The sequence below is a fragment of the Hypanus sabinus genome, chromosome 17 (genome assembly GCF_030144855.1).
Source record: "Hypanus sabinus isolate sHypSab1 chromosome 17, sHypSab1.hap1, whole genome shotgun sequence".
Lineage (NCBI taxonomy): Eukaryota > Metazoa > Chordata > Chondrichthyes > Myliobatiformes > Dasyatidae > Hypanus > Hypanus sabinus.
The window spans coordinates 3,968,667-3,989,150 of record NC_082722.1 but is presented as its reverse complement, the minus strand read 5'-3'; the positions used below and the strand labels follow the sequence as shown (position 1 = coordinate 3,989,150).

Genomic DNA, 20,484 nt, shown 5'->3' with positions numbered 1-20,484 from the left:
TCCAGTGTTATATTGAAATTATTTCCCTATAGTGATTTGCTATAAATTTCCAGCCTCTGTTTTCATGGTCATGTTAGTGCTCACTCACTACTCTCAGATACATTATTTCTACTTTCTGGATCCAGTTAGAATGGTACTTCATGATCTAGTACATAATGTGTTTAGGTTCAGGGTGGTGAAGGTGGTTTGGCCTGCTTCATCACATTAATAGGTTGTCTATGATCTAATTTGTATTTCAGGCAATGGAAAACTCGAAATGGCGTTTGCTACCCAGTGAAACTGTGATTCCCCCTCTTGGTCACGTAGATATGACTATTGTGGCACATCTTGATGACACCATCTGGTCTGAAGACAAGGTGATCTTATTAATAGAGGACAGTCATGCAAAATGCATCCATGTGCAAGCCAAGGGCACAGGATGTACCATTGTATCTAACAAACCGTTTGGACCACATCTTAACCTTGGATCACTATTCAGGCAAGTAGTCACGTCAAATGCTTCAGGTTCTGATGCCTTCCAAAACTGTTTGGGGATTTGCTTAGGAAGTTGGAATCAGAGAACAGTAAAGTGGCTGGTTTTCATCGCCTGAATACTGTAACTCTGAAAATGTTGAGAAATGAAATGTCAAATACTTGAAGGTAAAGATTTATGGTGAGGATGGTGTGGAAAGTTTAAAGGATACTTATGAGACAGGTTTTCTACACCTGGAGTGGTAGGGACTGGAACAGGCTCTCAGAAGAAGAGATGGCAAAGGGCCTTTCTATGTTCTGTGAAAGGGAAGAGGAATGTGTGAAGTAGGATCAGAATGTGTTAGGCACTTCAATTGCTTAAGGCTGGAAGTTCAGTGATGAGATTGTATCATCCCCTTGTATTGCCTGCTGTGAATATCTATTGTACAGAGTTGCCTACAGATAGATCTCTCTTCCTTTCTCCCTCCTCTGCCAGTATCTCCAATGCAGCGACAGTCTATCTTTCCTGTGTTGCCCATTCTTAATATTTTCAGACTAGACCAACCTGCCAAACCCTGTAGCAACCACAGCTGTGAGTGGTGCAGTGTAGCTTTTAGTTGCAGAAAGGTAGAACCAATGACTTACAGCTTACAGATGAGGAAGCTATCCACACAGGTATGTAGTTATTGCCATCAACATTTCAACAGTCATAGGGAATACCTGGCATCATTGTTTCTATGTGCATATATTAGCCTTCCAAGTAGAGAATGCACAGAAAATGGCAACTGATCTGAGATTCAGTTCTTGAGTTCATTCCTGCAATTCCCTTTGGACAGGTACAAACCCAGGTTTTTGTACTTTGAATAACATGAAAACAACGAGAAAGAAGTGGACCCCTTTAAGGCCTTCTTTAAGGGGGAATAGAAGCTTCTAGAGACTGGACATCCATGGTGAAAGTGAGGAGCTCAGGGCCAGTGAATTGAACGTTGTTGAGATCGAGAGCATGTGAAGTGTCTCTGATGTAGGTGGGAAGAAACTGAACCAAGGGGGATAGAATGGATCAAGATGTGTGGACACAAGTTCTGTGAATGAAAGAATGGGCAAAACAGTGGCAGGTGGAATTCAGTGTTGGGAAATGTATGTTAATGCATTTCTATGGTATCCCAGGAAGGACACTGGCATGGATAGAGGAATGGCTGACAGGCAAGAGGCAGCAAATGGGAAATGTATGATAATTCATTTTGGTAAAAGGAACAATAGTGCAGACAATTATCTAAGTGTGGAGAAGGTTCAAACATCACAGGTGCAGAGCAACTTAGGAGTCCTTGTCCCAGAAGGTTAATTTACAGGTTGAGTTTGTGGTAAAGAAGTCAAGTGCAATGTGGCATTCATCTCAAGGGGAATAGGATATAAAAGCAAGGAGATAATGCTGAGGCTTTATGAGACACTTAGGAGAATCGTCAACAGTTTTGGGCCCTATATCTCAGAAAGGATGTGTTATCATTGGAGAGAGTCCAGAGGAGGTTCACGAGGATGATTCCTAGAATGAAGGGGTTAATATATGAGCAGCGTTTGGCATCTTTGGCCTTGTCCTCACTAAAATTTAGAAGAATGTGTGGGTATCTCAATGAAACTTATTTAATATTGAAAGGACTAGGTAGGGTGGATGTGGAGAGGATGTTTCCTGTGGTGGGGTATCCAGAGCTAGAGGGCACAGACTCATATTTGAGGGGAACCCTTTAGAACAGAGGTAAAGAGGAATTTTTCTAACCAGAGAGTAGTAAATTTGTGGAGTGCTTTGCCACAGACTGTAGTGGAGGCCAAGTCTGTGGGTATATTTAAGGTGGAAGTTGATCGTTTCCTGGTTGGTCAGGGCATCAAAGGATATGGCGAGAAGGTAGGTGTACGGGGTTGAGTGGGATCAGCTATGATGGAATGGCAGAGCCGATCTGATGGCTGAATTGCCTAATTCTGCTGCTATGTTTTACAGTAAGTCCAAAATTAAGTAATAACCATGTATAGTCTTCATTTTGTATGTTGAACAAAAAAACTAGCAAAAATCTTCCATTTTATCACAAAGTGCTTATTATTTTAGACTGACTTTTAATGAGTCCATCACTATTCATAAGTTTGATTAGAGCAGAAAAGTTTGAAGTCACCTTCAATTGAAGTGTTTAAAATCATAAAAGACTTCGATGGAGATAAAAAAAACTGTTCCTATTTGATAATCTACTTTTCAAATGGAAATAGTTTATCAGAAACTAAAAATTAAAGGTAAATTGCAAAGGAACCAGAAATAACATAAGATTTTTTTCTTTATGCAGCTGAAGTGTGGAACTCATTGTATGAAAAGGTGTGAAAGGGGAAATGAGTTACTGTGGCTAAATCGTTATTAAATGTAAAACACTTGCATAACTCTGGGGAAAAGGCCTGGGAGACTGACTAATTGGGAATCTTGAACAAAGATCTGGTTAAGTCACAGTGAGCTGAATAGCCTCACTTGGTGCTGTATTATTCATTGATTCGTTGCAAGGTACTCTTTACAGAATTAGAATCGTAATCAGGTTTATCATTACTAACCTTTGTCAAAAGTGGGGCTTGTAACCTGTGGTGTTACATCAGAATCACAGAACAGGACACTTTGGACATTTTCCATTTTTGAGTTCATGAATTTTCTTCCTATATCCAGAAATCAAATTTCCCTTTTATCTTAGCTTATATACTCCATAATTGACTCCTGATATTTTCCAGGACTCAGCCAACTAATTTATAGCCAACACCATTTTCTCCGTGACTTATCTATCCCTTGCTGGCCCATGATTCTGGTTCTGGTTTGTCATGGTCAAGCGGATGGCAGCGGTCTCTGAGTTCTGGTCATAATGTTGTGTGAACAGGGTGGACAGCAGAGCATATGACATTTTAGCATAAGCTATCATTCATAGTGATTTCTGGTGAGGTGTGGTAAATTATGCAGTGTTTGACATAGTGGTGATATTCAAAATATGTGTCACTTGAAGATGTATTCTTTGATGTTGTTGAATATTATTTTACTTATTTAGAGATACAGCACAGGAACAGGCCCTTTTGGCCCAATGAGTCCATGCTGATGAATTACACCCATATGGCCAATTAGCGTACTAAACCATACATCTTTAGAATGTGGGAGGAAACCAGAGCACCCAGAGGAAACCCATGTAGTCATGGGGGAGAATGTACAAACTCCTTACAGACAGTGTGAGAATTGGCGATGTAAAAACATTGTGAAATAACAAGAGAACAAGATGCAGAACTGTCTGGGTTCTCAAATGATTTCTTTTGTTTATGAAATTTTGGATTTTTGCTATGCTGGGACATTTACCCTGACTCCAGTTCGATGTTCCAGATTCTCAGCTGCAAGTCCAGTGATTTATCTACTGCACCACTGTGGGTTCTAGAGGTGATGTGCACAGGCCCTTAGGGCTTGACACCTGTGCATGTGTTTGAGTATTTTACTTGCAGATTTGGCCCCTAAGGCATCTATCTGGTTCACTGTAGTCAAATATTGCACAGCTACTAACACGTTTATCTGAAGCCTTGATAAACAATTGTGACATGTCTTATTTGTTACAGTTCTCAAGTTTGCCACTATTCAGTTAAACTGACAAACCGTGGACGGCGACACCATCAAATATACTGGAAGACAGAAGGTTTTCCTCTCATTTTTAAACCTTCTCCACAGAAACAGCCTATGTCTCTTGATATGAAATATAAAATTTCTCCCCCTCCCAAAGGGCAATATGTTCCCAGCTTCAGAGTCAGACCTCTGCGTATGGACCTTGAGCCAGGTCAAAGTGCTCTTCTGGTGTTAGAAGGAGAATCAGACATGCCACAGGTAAGAAAGGGTCTCCTTTAAACAATAAGTATGAAGTGTTCAAACTGTTCATGTTTTCTGTCTTTTTCAACTTCATCTTAACATGTCTAACTGTCTTTTTAGTATAATTATAATGTGGCATTTCAATTTTATTTTAATGATCGCAACTCTTTAAAAATATCTATAGGTTATTTTTTCTAATGTGTGTACCAGTATTTGGTTGAACAACATGCGATGCTTGATACATTTAGTTTATCAGCTGATTTTTAGACCCTGATGTGCCTGAGTTGACAGAATTGATCCTCCCCACCTGCAAGTTATGTACTCGCGCTTTCCCATCTTCTCATTTCTTCATCAGTCTTTGTTTTATTGATCCTACCCTTTGTATATCCTTCCTTTCAGACATCTCAATCATTGTCTCCAGAATTCCCTTTGTGTTTCCTTCTACTTCATTAGCTATTTGGAGCATAGCAGCAAAACACATTTCTTCAACCAAAATAACTTTCCAACGGCTTGGTGAGATAGAGTATGTGAATGTGCTTCATGGCAACCTTTTGCAAAAACACTTTAACAGCATTTCACATCAGGATAAATTGTGGGAAGGAATTCCAGAGTTTAACTCTGGGGAGCTGAAGGACTTCCAATAATAATAAACACTATTGACAAAGTGCAGGAGGTCAGAATACAATATCATAGGACTGAAGAACTTGAAAGAACGGAGAAGGGGAAAGACCTTGGAGAAACTAGCACATGAAGGTGGGAATTTTAATTTCAAAATATTACTATCCAAAAGTTAAATAAATCGATGAGCAAAGGTGGGTTAAATGGCACTTGCTAATGGAGATGACAAGGTGGCTTAGTGAACATTCAAATGGTTGAACTGAGAGGCAACTAGTACACAATTATGAGCAACAAATGTGCTGAGCAGGGGTGGTGAAAGCTGACAAAAGGATACTGGCTATAGGTGTAGAGAGGAAGCACAGTTTGGATTGAATATTAATGTTGCAGACTGCGTGGTTCAGCCACAGCTAGTGGACTGGGAGAAGAAAATAACCTGTGATATCTTCTACTTATGATCCCCAAAGATTATTGGCTTTGAAAAAGCTGATGAAGAGAAAAGTCTAAAGGATAAAGATCAGCGCTGTTCTGATACATGCAGGTGCTGAATAGAGATGAACTTCTCCGGCAAAAAGCCCTGTGTGTTATTTTTGCATTATTCCACCTCTTAAAAGTGCTGCTAACTGCTTTAATACAGTGGAAATATTGTTGAGCAATGATTCTATGGGGGCTTTAAGGGAAATAAGGTGACCCTTTTTGGGTGAAAACATTTGCTTTTGCGGATTGCTGTCAAAGTGAATGATGCCCACCTTTGCAACATGCAGGGCTTTCTCATTTTCAAACACACAAAAGCCTGCAGATGCTAGAAATCTAAAGCAATAATGAAATTAGCAGAGACAGAAGGGGCCATGAGAGGGCCTTGGCGGGCAGGATTAAGGAAAACCCCAAGGCATTCTACAAGTATGTGAAGAGCAAGAGAATAAGATGTAAGAGAATAGGAGCAATCAAGTGTGATAGTGGAAAAGTGGAAACTAGAGGAGATAGCAGAGGTACTTAATGAATACTTCAGTATTCACTATGGAAAAGGGTCTTGGCAGTTGTAGTGCTGACTTGCAGTGGACTGAAAAGCTTGAGAATATAGATATTAAGAAAGAGGATGAGCTGGAGCTTTTGGAAATCATCAAGTTGGGTAAGTCACCGGGACCAGACGAGATGTACCCAGGCTACTGTGGGAGGTGAGGGAGGAGATTGCTGAGCCTCTGGTAATGATCTTTGCATCATCAATAGGGACAGAAGAGATTCCAGAGGATTGGAGGGTTGCAGATGTTGTTCCCTTATTCAAGAAAGGGAGTAGAGATAGCCCAGAAAATTATAGACCAGTGAGTCTTACCTCAGTGGTTGGTAAGTTGATGGAAAAGATCCTGAGAAGCAGAATTTATGAACATTTGGAGAGGTATAATATGATTAGGAATAGTCAGCATGGCTTTGTCAAAGGCAGGTCGTGCCTTAAGAGCCTAATTGAATTTTTTGAGGATGTGACTAAATATGTTGATGACGGTAGAGCAGTAAATGTAGTGTATATGGATTTCTGCAAGGCATTTGATAAGGTACCCAATGCAAAGCTTATTGAGAGAGTAAGGAAGCATGGGATCCAAGGGGACATTGCTTTGTGGATCCAGAACTGGCTTTCCCACAGAAGGCAAAGTGTGGTTGTAGATGGGTCATATTCTGCATGGATGTTGGTGACCAGTGGTGTGCCTCAGGGATCTGTTCTGGGACCCCTTCTCTTCATGATTTTTATAAATGACCTGGATAAGGAAGTGGAGGGTTGGGTTAGTAAATTTGCTGATGACACAAAGGTTGGTGGTGTTGTGGATAGTGTGGAGGGCTGTCAAAGGTTACAGCGGGACATTGATAGGATGCAAAACTGGGATGAGAAGTGGCAGATAGAGTTCAACCCAGATAAGTGTGAGGTAGGACACTCAAAGCTACTTTTTAGGTTGACTCTGTGTTTAAGAAGGTGTATGGTACATTGGCCTTTATCAATCGCGGGATTGAGTTTAGGAGCCAAGAGGTAATGTTGCAGCTTTATAGGACCCTGGTCAGACCCCACTTGGAGTACTGTGCTCAGTTCTGGTCGCCTCACTACAGGAAAGATGTGGAAACCATAGAAAGGGTGCAGAGGAGATTTACAAGGATGTTGCCTGGATTGGGGAGCACGCCTTATGAGAATAGGTTGAGTGAACTCGGCCTTTTCTCCTTGGAGTGACGGAGGATGAGAGTGACCTGATAGAGGTGTATAAGATGATGAGAGGCATTAATCGTGTGGATAGTCAGAGGCTTTTTCCCAGGACTGAAATTGATAGCACAAGAGGACACAGTTTTAAGGTGCTTGGAAGTAGGTACAGAGGAGATGTCAGGGGTAAGTTCTTTTACACAGAGTGGTGAGTGTGTGGAATGGGCTGCCGGCGATGGTGGTGGTGGCGGATACGATAGGGTCATTTAAGAGGCTCCTGGATAGGCACATGGAGCTTAGAAAAAGAGAAGGCTATGGGTAACCCTTGGTAATGTCTAAAGTAAGTACGTATTTGGCACAAGATTGTGGGCCGCAGGATCTGCTGTAGATTTCCTATGTAAGACACAAAAAGTGCTGGAGGAATTCAGCAAGTCAGCCAGTATCTATGGAAAAGAGTAAACAGATGAGTTTTCAGGCCAAGGTTTTTCTTCGGGCCTGAGAAGGAAGGGGGATGATGCCAGAGTGTAAAGGTGGGGGAAGTGAAAAGAGGATAGCTGGAAGGTAATACGTGAAGCCAGATGGGTGGGAAGGTAAAGTGCTGGAGAAGAAAGAATCTGCTGGAGAGGAAACCAAACAGTAGGAGAAAGGGAAGGGGGGACTGTGGGGGAAGTAATGGGCGGGTGAGAAATGGTGAAAGGTCAGAGTGGGGAATGGGGGAGGGGAGAAATTTGTAAACCAGAAGGAGATATCAATATTCAGGTTGGAGGGTATCTAGACATTGCTCCTAACGTGTTATTCTTTCATCTAGAGGTAGCCTCACCTTTGCACAAGTGGAGGCTATGGATCGACATATTGGAAAGGGGATAGGAATCTGAATTCAAATGTTTGGCCTTCGGGGAGTCCCACTTGTGGCAGGTAGTTTCAAGGTGCTCGACAAAGTGGTCCCCAATTTACGAAGGGTTTCACCAATTTAGAGGAGGGTTAAGCCCCAGCAGATTCACGGGTGAAGTGTTGCCTCATCTGGAAGGACTGTTTGGGGCCCTGCATGGAGGTGAGGGAGGAGCTGTATGGGCAGGTGTAGCACTTAGGCCGCTTCAGAGATGTCCTCCTTCTTTAAAGAATGGGGCTTCCCTCCCTCTACTATTGATATTTCCCTCACTCACATCTCCTCTATATCACACCATCTTCCTGCCATCATAATAGCGGTAGAGCCTCTCATGTCCTTACCTACCACCCCATCAGCCTTTGCATCCAACACTTTATCCTCTGCAACTTAAGCCTTCTCTAAAGGGATCCCACCACTAAACATATCTTTACCTCCCTCCTCCACTTTCTGCAGGGATTGCTGCCTCCATAATTTACTTATCCTTACTAATTTCCCTCCAGGCACTTGTACCTACAAGTGGCCTAAGTCAAAAGCTGCCCATACTCTCCCTACCTCACCTTCATTCAAGGCTAATTCACTCCATTCACTTCATTTGCTAATCTGTTGGGTCTTCTATTGTGTCTGGTGCCCCTGATGCGGACTCCTCTACATCGGTGAGACCCATCATAAGTTAGGGGACAGCTTTGTCGAGCACCACTGCACTGTCTACCACAAACGGGACTTCCTTATGGCCAGACATTTCAATTCCAATTTTAATTCCCGTTCTGACATGTCAGTCCATGGCCTCCTCTTGTGCCAAGATGAGGCTACCCTCAGAGTGGAGGAGCAACACCTTATATTCCATCTGGTACCCACCAACCTGATGGCAAGAATATTGATTTTTCCTTCCAGTGAACAAAATTCATCCCCCTTCCTCTATTCTGCACTCTGACCTTTCATTTCTTTCTACCTGCATATTACTTGCCCATGGGTATCTTCCTCTTTCCACATCTCCTATTGTCCACTCTTCTCTCCAATCAGATTCCTTCATATCTAGCCCTTGACCTTTCCCACCCACCTGGCTTCACCCATCACTTTCCAGCTTGCTTTTTCCCCTCCCCCCCACATTTTTATTCTGGCACTTTCTCAGTCCTGAAGGAAGGCCTCTCCCTGAAACGTCAACACTTTACTCTTATCCACAGATGCTGCCTGGCTTTCAAAATTTTCCCACTTGGTTAGAATATCAGAAAAAGGCTAGGAGCAGCACTTCGGTAACTTTCCACATTCATGTCTATGTCTGGTACTCCCTCTGTCACCATCTTCTCTTAACACGTCAATCTATTTTCTCAATAATTACAGTGAAGATCAATGACTAAGTATGTCACTAACGTAGAAGATAAAATAGGCCATTTAGCCTTTATTAAGGTTATAGCTAATGGTTTATTTGAGAGTCACTTTTGAACATATCACTCAATTTCATTAATATCTAAAAAACTGTCAGTGTATCTCTTGAATATACTCAGTGGCTGAGCTCTTAACAGCCTAACTGGTAGAGAATTCTGATGTTTACTACCTATCAGCTGAAAATTTTTCTTCTCATCCTACAATACTGATTGGCTGAAACCTTAGCCTGAGAATATGCTCCCGATTCTAGACAGGGGAAGTATCATCATATAAACACAATCAACCCCAGGAATAATTATGTGTGATTCTATATGATTCTTCTAAGTGCCAGAGAGTGTATATCCTGTGTTCTTAAGCTTCTCCCAGAAAACAAACCTGCTGTGCCAGGAAGCAAGTTAGTGAAGGAAAACATCTCCTTCCTTACTGAATAGGGAGATCTGAGCTATGCACAGTGTTCCTGCTGTTGTCTCTTTGGGGTCTATATACCTGCAATAAGACAATGTACTTTCGCTCTCTGTGACAGACTCTGCAGACTGTTGCCCAATGACCTACCAACATTTGCATGTTCTCTTTGCTAGCCATTTCAAAGCATGAGAGCTCGTGGAAGGAAATGTTTTAACAAGTTTTAGTTGTCTTGTACATCTCAGCTATTCTGTATTGCACATTCTCAGATTCTTGTTAAGACTTCTTCTAGCCTCTGTGGCTAATGTGTGTGAATGGCACCAGATGCTATGTTTAAGCATGCTTTGGAAGTGTTATCAGATGTAATGGTGAAACACAAGAGCATCTTGAAGCACAAATTCTGACTACTTGAAGCAAAGTTAGGCAATCTTTTCGGATTGGGGATGACTTACTTCTAGTCGAGAGGTTTGTGAGTTTTTGAGATAACCGATGAGGTCAGTTTGGACTGTTCTCCTGTTGGTCCAGGCTTGTTTCTGAAATTCTGACCCTTTCTGCTGTTTATGCTGGGCTTCTGTCTGTTCTTCACACAGTTCCAGAGTTCTCAGCATCATCTTTCAGGGGCCAGGTGTCAGTCTATCTTTGTCACTTTTTCTAAGGAGGCTTGGAACACATTCTTGAATAATTTCTTCTGACCATCTGTTAATTTGAAAATTAGATTGAATGTATAATTTTGAGATTAAAATATGCTTTGAAAATTTAGTTGAGTGGTGCTACAACAACTGCTTCTCACTTAATGTCAGCAAAACCAAAAAGCTGACAATCAACTACAGGAAGAAGAAGCTAGGGGTCCATGAGGCAGTCCTCATTAGGGGACTGGAAATGAAGAAGTTCATTGCTTGTCATTACTACGTCAGGTTATCTGTCCTGGGACCAGCATGAAAGTGTCATCACAAAGAAGGCAAGGCTGCACCTTTGCTTTCTTAGAAATGTCCATAGATTTGGCAGATCGAAAATTTCGACATATGTCTATAAATGCACAGTAGAGAGTATCTTAGCAGGTTACATTATGGTCTGGTATGACATCATCAATTCCCAGCACAGAATATATCCTAGTCTATCACTGGCAAAGCCTTTCCTACCACTGAGTATGTTTACATAGGAGCACTGCCACAAGAAAGTAGCATCAATCATCAGAGACATCAACTGTGCAGGGCATTCCCTCATCTCTCTACTACCATCAGGAAGAAGGTACAGAAGCTTTAGGTCCCACATCACCCAGTTCAGGAGCAGTTATTACTCTGCTTCCATCAGGCTCCTGAACTTCCACTATTATTCTGAACTGATTTGACGACCTACAGATTCACCATTCAGAGACTCTTTACAACTCGTTCTCAGTTTTATTATTTATTTGCACTGTTTGTTTTCTTTTTGCACATTTGTGTTTGTCAGTCTTCATTTATGTAGTTCTTGTAAAATTCTATTGTATTTACTTTTTCCCCTGTAAATGTCTGCAAGAAAATGAATCTCAATATAGTATATGGTAACATACTGTATATGTACTTTGATAATAAATTTACTTTGAATTTCTTTCCACTGGGAATAGTGTATGTGTGGTGTCAGGCAGCATTGTATCATTAGCAACACTCCTTTACTCATTGAGCTGAATAGTTTATTAACAAAAATAAAATTCCTTCATCTACTAAGTCAGAATTACACATGGAAATAGTCTATAGCATTGATATTTATTCAAACCCCAAGTTGTAGTCCTAATTGTGTCCTTTTTCATATGTTCCCTTCATCTTTATTTCTTCTCATGGCTATTTAAACTTTTCTAAAGACTGGTATGGGGTCCTTTTGATAGAGCACAGAACAGACGAGCACAGGAATAAGCTCTTTAGCCCATGATGCCAGTGCTGCCCTTGATTCTGTATATCCCTGTATTCGTTGTCAATTCATGTGTCTGCATAAATACCTCATAAACATTGTTAATGCATCTACTTCCACCACTCACCCTGACAATGGCTTCCAGGCACCTACTGTGTAATGCAAAACTTAGCTCATAAATTTTTAAACTTCCTCCGTCTTACCTTAAATCTATGCTTTCTAGTAGTTAACATTTCCAGCCTGGGAGAAAGGCTCTGATCTACCATCTATGTCTCTCATAATAGGATCCATGCCACGGTAGCGTAGAAATTAGCTCCGGGGTGTCAGAGTTTGGAGTTCAATTCTGGTGCCGTTGCTAAAATGTTTCTCCCTGCGACTGTGTGGGTTTCCTCAAGGCTCTCCCATAGTCCAAAGACAGACCAGTTTGTAGGTAATTAGTGATTGTAAATTTTTCTTTGATTAGGCTGGACTTAGTTGCTGGGTGGGTGGTACAGCACGTTGGGACAGAAGGGCCTGTTCCTTGCTGTATCTGTAAATAAATGTTATGAACTGTACTATATCCGATCTCCCCTCAGCTTCTAATGCTCCAGAAAAAATGACCCAATATCCAACCTTAACTCCATTTGGCAACATGCTGACAATCATCAACTGCATCCTCTCCAGAACTCCCATAATCATCCTGTAATGCAACGGCAAGAATTCATTCAGTTGTTTTTGCTTCATAAATTTCTTATACTCTGGTTTACTTTTCCTGACTTGTAATTCCACATTCACTGCAAAATGTCTATTTCTGTCTGCGCTTTTCCATTCTTCTTTATTTCAAGCAATCGTAATCTCCCATTGTAATAAAGCAGCATGATTTTTCAGTATGTATCCTGGATGAAGTTATGCTGCTTTCAGTCCATCACCACCATTACCCTTCCTTTTGTGTGGAAACTAAATCTTTCCAGTTTTCCAACAGTAGGCCTCAGAAGGATAGTAATATATTCTTTAAAATAGGTGGAAAAATGTTATTTGGATTGCCAGAGTTGAACAGATATTGAAGCTGATGATGCTCTTTCAAACAAAAACCATGTAACTTATAGTCATGTAGTCCTGACAAAGGGTCTCAGCCCAAAACGTCGACAGTGCTTCTCCCTATATATGCTGCCTGGCCTGCTGTGTTCCACCAGCATTTTTTTGTGTCTGTTGCTTGAATTTCCAGCATCTGCAGATTTCCTCGTGTTTGCCATGTAATTTGTTCTTAGATTTTGTGTATCTTCACCATTACAAGTCAATCTCTCCTTTCGTTGTGCTTCGTTGTCACAAAGGATGGCATTGCTTTAAGCTGCTTTTAACGCCATCTAAATTAAATCACCAAATTACCCTGGTGATACAGACTGAACATTTCTTATTTTTACAGTGCCAGTTCATATTAACTGATATTAAATCACGACCAGTTCGACATTCTGTCCAATTGTGTATGTACTTCCTTCTGAACCAAGTTATATATCTTACAGATTCAAAATGTGTTCTCCTTTCAATCCTTTTTTTGTCCATCATAGATTGATGATCTGATAGTGAACAGAGTTGGTCTTGGTTAGGTAGTAAAATGTACTTGTGCACCTTATGGTCGACCACTGAGTGTGTAAATAAACCCCAGTAACTATAGAGCAGGAAGAAAGGCATGTGCCTGTTATATACATGGGATTGCCCTTTGAATGTCCATTGTGTTAATTTTCCATTCCAACTGTTTATACATCAAATCACCTTTACATTTTGCTGATATTTGCACAGCATCTATGCCATCATTTGATTCCCTGCAGGTTGTCCGTGGTCAGCTGGTGGGCAGCGCTATCATTGGGAAGCAGTTTGGGAAGGAGAAAATAAAAACTGTGAACATCCTCTGTGAATTCATTGGACCAATCCTGGAGCTTTCGACAAAGCAGTTGAACTTCCGTGTAGACAAGGTAATTGAAATCAAATCATTTACTTTTTGTGCTTTACAAGATAAAGAGCAACTTGAATGAATTAATTCTGAGTTATGTTTAGTCATACCTATCTGTTTTGCTTTAATCCCCTGTGGACATGATTTTTCGGTATATTCATGAGCTGAATTAACAAGTTCTTATATCTGCACAGGGAGCCATGAAATTACCCAAAGAAAATATTAAAGCAATACCTGAGGCATGGCATGGAATTCTGAAGAGTTCAATGCCAAATCAACATCAAACACATTTACATTGCTTTTATTTGAAAGGGAAGCTTCACCTTTAATATTTCTGTTCTGAATGCAGTTTCCTTGAGTTAATTTGAATTATTTCCCACCAGTTCCAAACAATATATTAATGCCCTTCTTAGCTAATCTTCCAATGTTGCAGCTGATATCCGATATTGCATTTTTAAGATAAACAGGCTTCGTGAGTCAGGATAGGCCAAGGCTCTGTTTTAAGCTGCAGTGCAAACACCATTCAGTCCTTGACCACATTCCACTGTTTAATAGATGAAATTGGATCATCTCCCTTCACCTAGATTTTGTTAATATCCTTTGAATCTCTGATCAATTTCCATTTGAACATTTCAGTTGTACTAGCCGTCTGGTCTTCAGCAGGAATGTATATGCAGTGAAAACAGAACAAAAATTGTTATTCAAATTTCTATAGTCACGCAAAGCAACTGAATTTAGAGAAACATGCTTCTCAATTTCCTTCAAAATATTATGGTCTGATGTTAAAATTGTACGAGATAAGATTAACTCAGTTGTTGCCTTCATGTTTATGCAGTCACTCTTTATCACTGCTGGAGGCTATGGATAGCTGTGGAGGCTAAGTCATTGAGTATATATAAAGCAGAGGTTGATACATTTTTGGTTAGGAAAGTTGTCAAAGGTTACAGGGGAATGCAGGAAAATGGGATCTTGGAGGTTAAAAAATCAGCCTCAAAGGAATGGTGGAGCAGACTTGATGGGCTGAATGGCCTATTTCTACTGCTATAAGATAAGGTGTTAATGGAATTCTGCCTTTTATCTGAGTTCAGACCAAGGCTATTATGTGGGCTTGAGCAATGTCAGTCTTGTGGAAACTAGCTGATCATGGGCAAGAAAGTAATGATTGATCACACCATCAATGACATCTTCCATCACTGATGACTGAGAGTGGACTAACATGGTAATAATTAGTCTATTCTTCTCTCCACTGAATCAGCTTGATCTGTTGATTTTCTCAGAATTCTTTGATTTTATTTGCTGTTTCTAGTATCCATAGCTTTGTTGGCATTGTAGCTAGTTCAGGAGGACAAGTCTCAAATACCACATCAGGAATTTGACTGCTTGAGCCAATGGCCTCGTATCAACAATTGATTGAAAACTGATCATTCACCTTGCTCTGCAGATGTATACATGTAAGGAAAGTGAGAGGCAGATGGAGGAGCTAGTGATGGGAATAACAATAGAGGATGGGGATGAGGGGCGGAAGTGATAAAGCATTGAAGATTATGGTATCTGATAAGAGAGGAAGGCAGAACCTTCAAGGGAGGGAAGTGGCTAGGGCAGATGGGAACTGGGGGGTCTGGTATAAGTGAGGTAGTGTATGTGTGATAGACAGATAGAAAGGGTGGAGGAGGGGGAAAGAAACAGGGATAATGGTGGTTGGGTTGGTGTAGGAGGAACTGGATAGATCAGGAGGAGAGAACAACAGACAGAGGGGGAGAATGTAACTGGAAGTTGGAGAATTCAATGTTCATACTGTCCGATTGTAGACTACCCAGGTTCCATATAAGGTGTTCCTCTAGTTTGAATTTATGGAGAGAGTGATCCCTGTGGAAAGCAAAAAGGAATGTTGGAAGTGGATGTGCCTAGTGTAGGGTGTATATTCATGCTAGTGTCAGTATTTCCTCCAAATGGTGCTCAACTCAAAGCAGAACTGATTCATTGAGCAAGAGAATGTCAAAGAAGTGAATGATTAGGATAGTGGGTGGGGTACCAATTTTGTACTGAGTGTTATCATCATCTCAAATATATGTTGAACTGGGCCTGTACTCCAGACTTGGTGTAAAGCTTTAAAATATCAGATTGAGAGTTAGTTTTCTTAGCAATTCAACCGACTGGCATTTGTTTTGGTCTGCTTGGTTAAGTATGTACATTTCCATTAATTTATCCTTCATTCCTCTGGTTATTCTATTATTTCATATTCTACCTGTTGTAGGTCATTATTTAACAATATCCAAACTATTTTGAATTCAATCCAAATGGTATTCTTCAGCAACCTGCTTCTGGTGCAACCCTGGACTTGTAATTAAGCATCCATTATTTGATGAAGTGTCTAAGATCATGAAATCCATCATTCACACATGAGTAAAACATCATTAACAACCTATTTTTTTTAGGGGAAAATAGAGTCAATTCTTACAGATGCAGCAGAGGAAGCATACTATCCCAATTCCTTGTGGTTTGGTTTGGCAGCTGCCCTGCCTGAGACCGCAGGATGTGGAGGCAGACCAGCTTCTCCTCCACTGATTCTGTCTACATCTCCCCCAATTTGGCAAAGCAACCAATCAAGGTTGTCTTCTACCCCACACCTATGTCTTTTTAATGGACCTGTTATATGACAAAAATCATGGTCCTTGCTCCTATTTTTTCTACCTGCACTGCACTTCGATCATAAACTCACTTCGAACTTTGAGCTGTAACACTATATTCTACATTCTGTTATTGCTTTTCCCTTTGTTCTACTCAGTGTGCTGTTTGGTAATCAGTGCACAGACTTCTGAATGACATTGTGGGCAGGGGGCAGGTTCCTGTGCAATGGCCGCTTATGGGATAGTACCTGTGAGGCATCCTGGGAAACTGTAGGATTTCTCTGGAATCTATCTGTAAGGAAACAGGTTTTTTCATGGAACTTATGGGAACCCAGCCAAACACCCTCCAAAGTGTACATACAAAAGTCACCTTTGAGTACAGCCTTCCCCTTTGCTGGCAGCAGTTTCCTTGACCACTGCAATGTAGCAATGAGTGTACATCTCAGCTGGATAGTCTGCATGGTTTCTGAGTCACCTTGATTCTGAGAGCAGTGCAGGAATTTTTGTTATACTGATCATGAACTGTATTCTGAGAGGAGCCTTTCAGCAGAATGATAATTCTTGAAGTATTTTTGACAACTGTCACAACCTGATGTAAATTTTTACACTCTGCAGCTTTTCAATCAATGTTCCTCAGCTACCTTGTCATTAAGTGGTAACATTATTGAATTGCCTGTATGTGACTAGAAGATATTACAGTACTGCAGAGGGACAGGACAACAGAATGATTTGAAAATAAGAATAATCATTGTAAATTAAAATATTGCATACCTCAGGATCAATGTAGGTTAGCTGTGACTTTATATGAACATCTATTAACAGTTTGTAAGCCAAAATACTGACTGGCTCTTGATCCCTATAGCTCCAGCATGAGCAGCTTGTTCCTCAGTACAAGTCTCTTGCTTTGAAGAATGTCTCTCCATTGTCACTGACCCTGAATCTCAGCACAAATGGACCATTCACAATCGTGGAGAAACAGAATGAAGAGGCACTGATCCCTTCAAAGGTAGAGTAACATTCGTGCTTTACTGTTTAACATCACAGTATCCATTGGAGATAGTGAGGAAAATATAATAGGCGTTGACTCCAAATGCGAAGAACCAGCCCAAGTCTAAACCTATTACCCTTCTGCCTGCCTCTGAACCGATCACCATCACCCTCCATCCTCCACCTCAACCTATCTTCCTCTGTTCTTTATCTCTACCTTCTCATTCCTCTACACCACTTGGCTCCAACTGCTAAATGTAGTTTTCCTAAATCTGTTTCCACGTATGTATTCATTAATTTCCTCCGACCCTCCCCTCCATCTGCCCATTATGCCCCGGTAACCATGTTCTATCTATCACATGCCAGCCACTGTTCACCTCACTCCCCCCCCCTCACTGTCTTTCCCTCTACACTCTCAGTCCTAATGCAGGATTGGGAGGGAGGGAGGGAGACAGACAGACAGACACACACACACACTATGTGATAGCTGATTAAGGCATGAAGCAAAATTTTGATTGTGTGCCTACACCTTTGGGCTGACACCCTTCATTGGGACATTTCTACTCCCATACAAAATTTCAATTTTCTTTCAATGTGGACAATTTGGGAGTACGTGTAGACTGCAGACTGCAGATGGTCAGGACCAGTGTGGTGGGTGTAGAGAAGGTGGTGTCACCTAATAGCCAAACTGAATCAGGACTGGCAGAGCTTTTCTTAACTGTCTGCAGATTCAGACTCCATCATAAAATTTGGGATGTTCAAAATATTGGCAATTAGGGAATCTGGGCATTAGCAGTTGGGTCTTGTGGCCATCTAAGGAAGTCATGGCTGGGACAATGATAGGAATGGAGTGTCAGAGACATCGATATGGGAATGGGACCAGAGCTACCAGATTTACAAACTTCAAGGTTCAATGTAAATTTATTATCGAAGTACACATACTGCTTATCACCATATGCAAGCCTGAGGTTAATTTTTTGTGGGCATTCACAGAAAATATGAAGCAACAACAAAAAAATCAAGCAAAATAATAATAATAAACAAGCAATAAATATCAAGAACATGAGATGAAGAGTCATTGAAAGAGATCCCTTAGGTTGTGCCTCCTTGCAGCTACTGAACCTCATCTGAAGTTACTTCACATTGTCAGCATCTGCAGAAGTTCACTGATTCGTCAGAGTGAGAGATCAGATTTTGCCCCCAGATACTGTGGGAGGTGAGGGACATGAATGCTGAGCCTCTGACGATGATCTTTGCATCATCAATGGGGACAGGAGAGGTTCCGGAGGATGGGAGGGTTGCAGATGATGTTCCCTTATTCAAGAAAAGGAGTAGAGATAGCCCAGAAAATTATAGACCAGTGAGTCTTACTTCACTGGTTGATAAGTTGCTGGAAAAGATCCTGAGGGGTAGGATTTATGAACATTTGGACAGGTATAATATGATTAGGAATAGTTAGCTTGGCTTTGTCAAAGGCAGGTTGTGCCTTACAAGCCTGACTGAATTTTTTGTTCTTTGAGGATGTGACTAAATACATTGCTGGAGGTAGAGTAGTAGATGTAGTGTATATGGATTTCAGCAAGGCATTTGATAAAGTACCCCATGCAAGGCTTATTGCGAAAGTAAGGAGGCATGGGATCCAAGGGGACATTGCTTTGTGGATCCAGAACTGGCTTGCCCACAGAAGGCAAAGAGTGGTTGTAGACGGGTCATATTCTTCATGGGGATCGGTGACCAGTGGTGTGTCTCAGGTATCTGTTCTGGGACCCTTACTCTTCATGATTTTCATAAATGACTTGGATGTGGAAGTGTAGGAATGGTTAGTAAATTTGCTGATGACACAAAGGTTGGAGGTGTTGTGGATAGTGTGGAGGGCTATCAGAGGTTACAGCGGGACATCGATAGAATGGAAAACTGGGCTGAGAAGTGGCTGATTGAGTTCAACCCAGATAAGTGTGAGGTGGTTCATTTTGGTAGGTCAAATATGATGGCAGAATATAGTATTAATGGTAAGACTCTTGGCAGGGTGGAGGATCAGAGGGATCTTGGGATCCGAGTCCATAGGACTCTTAAAGCCGATATACAGGTTGACACTGTGGTTAAGAAGGCATACGGTGCATTGGCCTTCATCAACCGTTGGATTGAGTTTAAGAGCCAAGAGGTAATGTTACAGCTATATAGGACCCTGGTCAGACCCCACTTGGAGTACTATGCTCATTTCTGGTCACCTCACTACAGGAAGGATGTGGAAACTGTAGAATAAGAGGAAGCAGAGGAGATTTACAAGGATGTTGCCTGGATTGGGGTGCATGCCTTAGGAGAATAGGCTTGAGTGAACTTGGCCTTTTCTCTTTGGAGTGGCGGAGGCTGAGAGGTGACCTGATAGAGGTGTATGAAATGATGAGAGGAATTTATCGTGTGGATAGTCAGAGGTTTGTTCTAAAACATCTTTACTAACTTTACAGACCTTGGATGATTTTATTATCATGATGCAAAGAAAGGATCAAAGAAAAGGATTCTCTTGTGGTTTCTGCAACCCAGCACTATTTTGCTTTTAAATGAAAAATCTACTGAATCATACAGTTAATTCCATCCAGAATATTGTAGTGTGGTCCTGAGTTTTTTGTGCTGATGTTAATCTTTTTGGAAAGCTATAATTTGCAGATTCTGGAACTCTGAGATAAAATCAGGCAACTACAGGAAAATCTCAGCAAATCAGATTGAATCCATAAGACCATCAGATATAGGAGGAACAATAGGCCATTCAGGCCATCGAGTTTGCTCTACCATTCACTCATGGGCTGATCCAATTCTTTCAGTCATCCCCACTCCCCTGCCTTCTCCCCATACCCTTTGATGCCCCGGCTAATCAAGAACCTATTTATCTCTGCCTTAAACACACCCAATGACTTGGCCTCCACAGCCGCTCATGACAACAATTTCCACAGATTTATCACCCTCTGACTAAAGTAATTTCTCCACATCTCTGTTCTACATGGAGATCCATCAATCCTGAAGTCATGCCTTCTTGTCCTAGAATCCCCTACCATGGGAAATAACTTTGCAATATCTAATCTCTTCAGTCTTTTTAAACATTCAGAATGTTTCTATGAGATCGCCCCTCATTCTCCTGAACTCCAGGGAATACAGCCCAAGAGCTGCCAGACGTTCCTCACATGGTAACCCTTTCATTCCTGGAACCATTCTTGTGAACCTTCTCTGAACCCTCTCCAATGTCAGTATATCCTTTCTAAAATAATGATCCCAGAACTGCGCACAATACTCCAAATGTGG

At 41.2% G+C, this 20,484-nt stretch overlaps 1 protein-coding gene across 4 annotated transcripts in view; it reads left to right on the top strand.

The window, feature by feature from the left end:
- hydin (HYDIN axonemal central pair apparatus protein) overlaps positions 1–20,484 on the top strand; it is a 1,146,554-nt gene that overhangs the window by 506,274 nt on the left and 619,796 nt on the right. For all 4 annotated transcript variants that reach the window (XM_059992477.1, XM_059992476.1, XM_059992474.1 and 1 more), the window contains 4 exons: positions 240–478; positions 4,060–4,321; positions 13,455–13,598; positions 17,066–17,209. In XM_059992477.1, the coding sequence (XP_059848460.1) occupies positions 240–478; positions 4,060–4,321; positions 13,455–13,598; positions 17,066–17,209 (789 nt within the window). The remainder of the gene's footprint in view (positions 1–239; positions 479–4,059; positions 4,322–13,454; positions 13,599–17,065; positions 17,210–20,484) is intronic.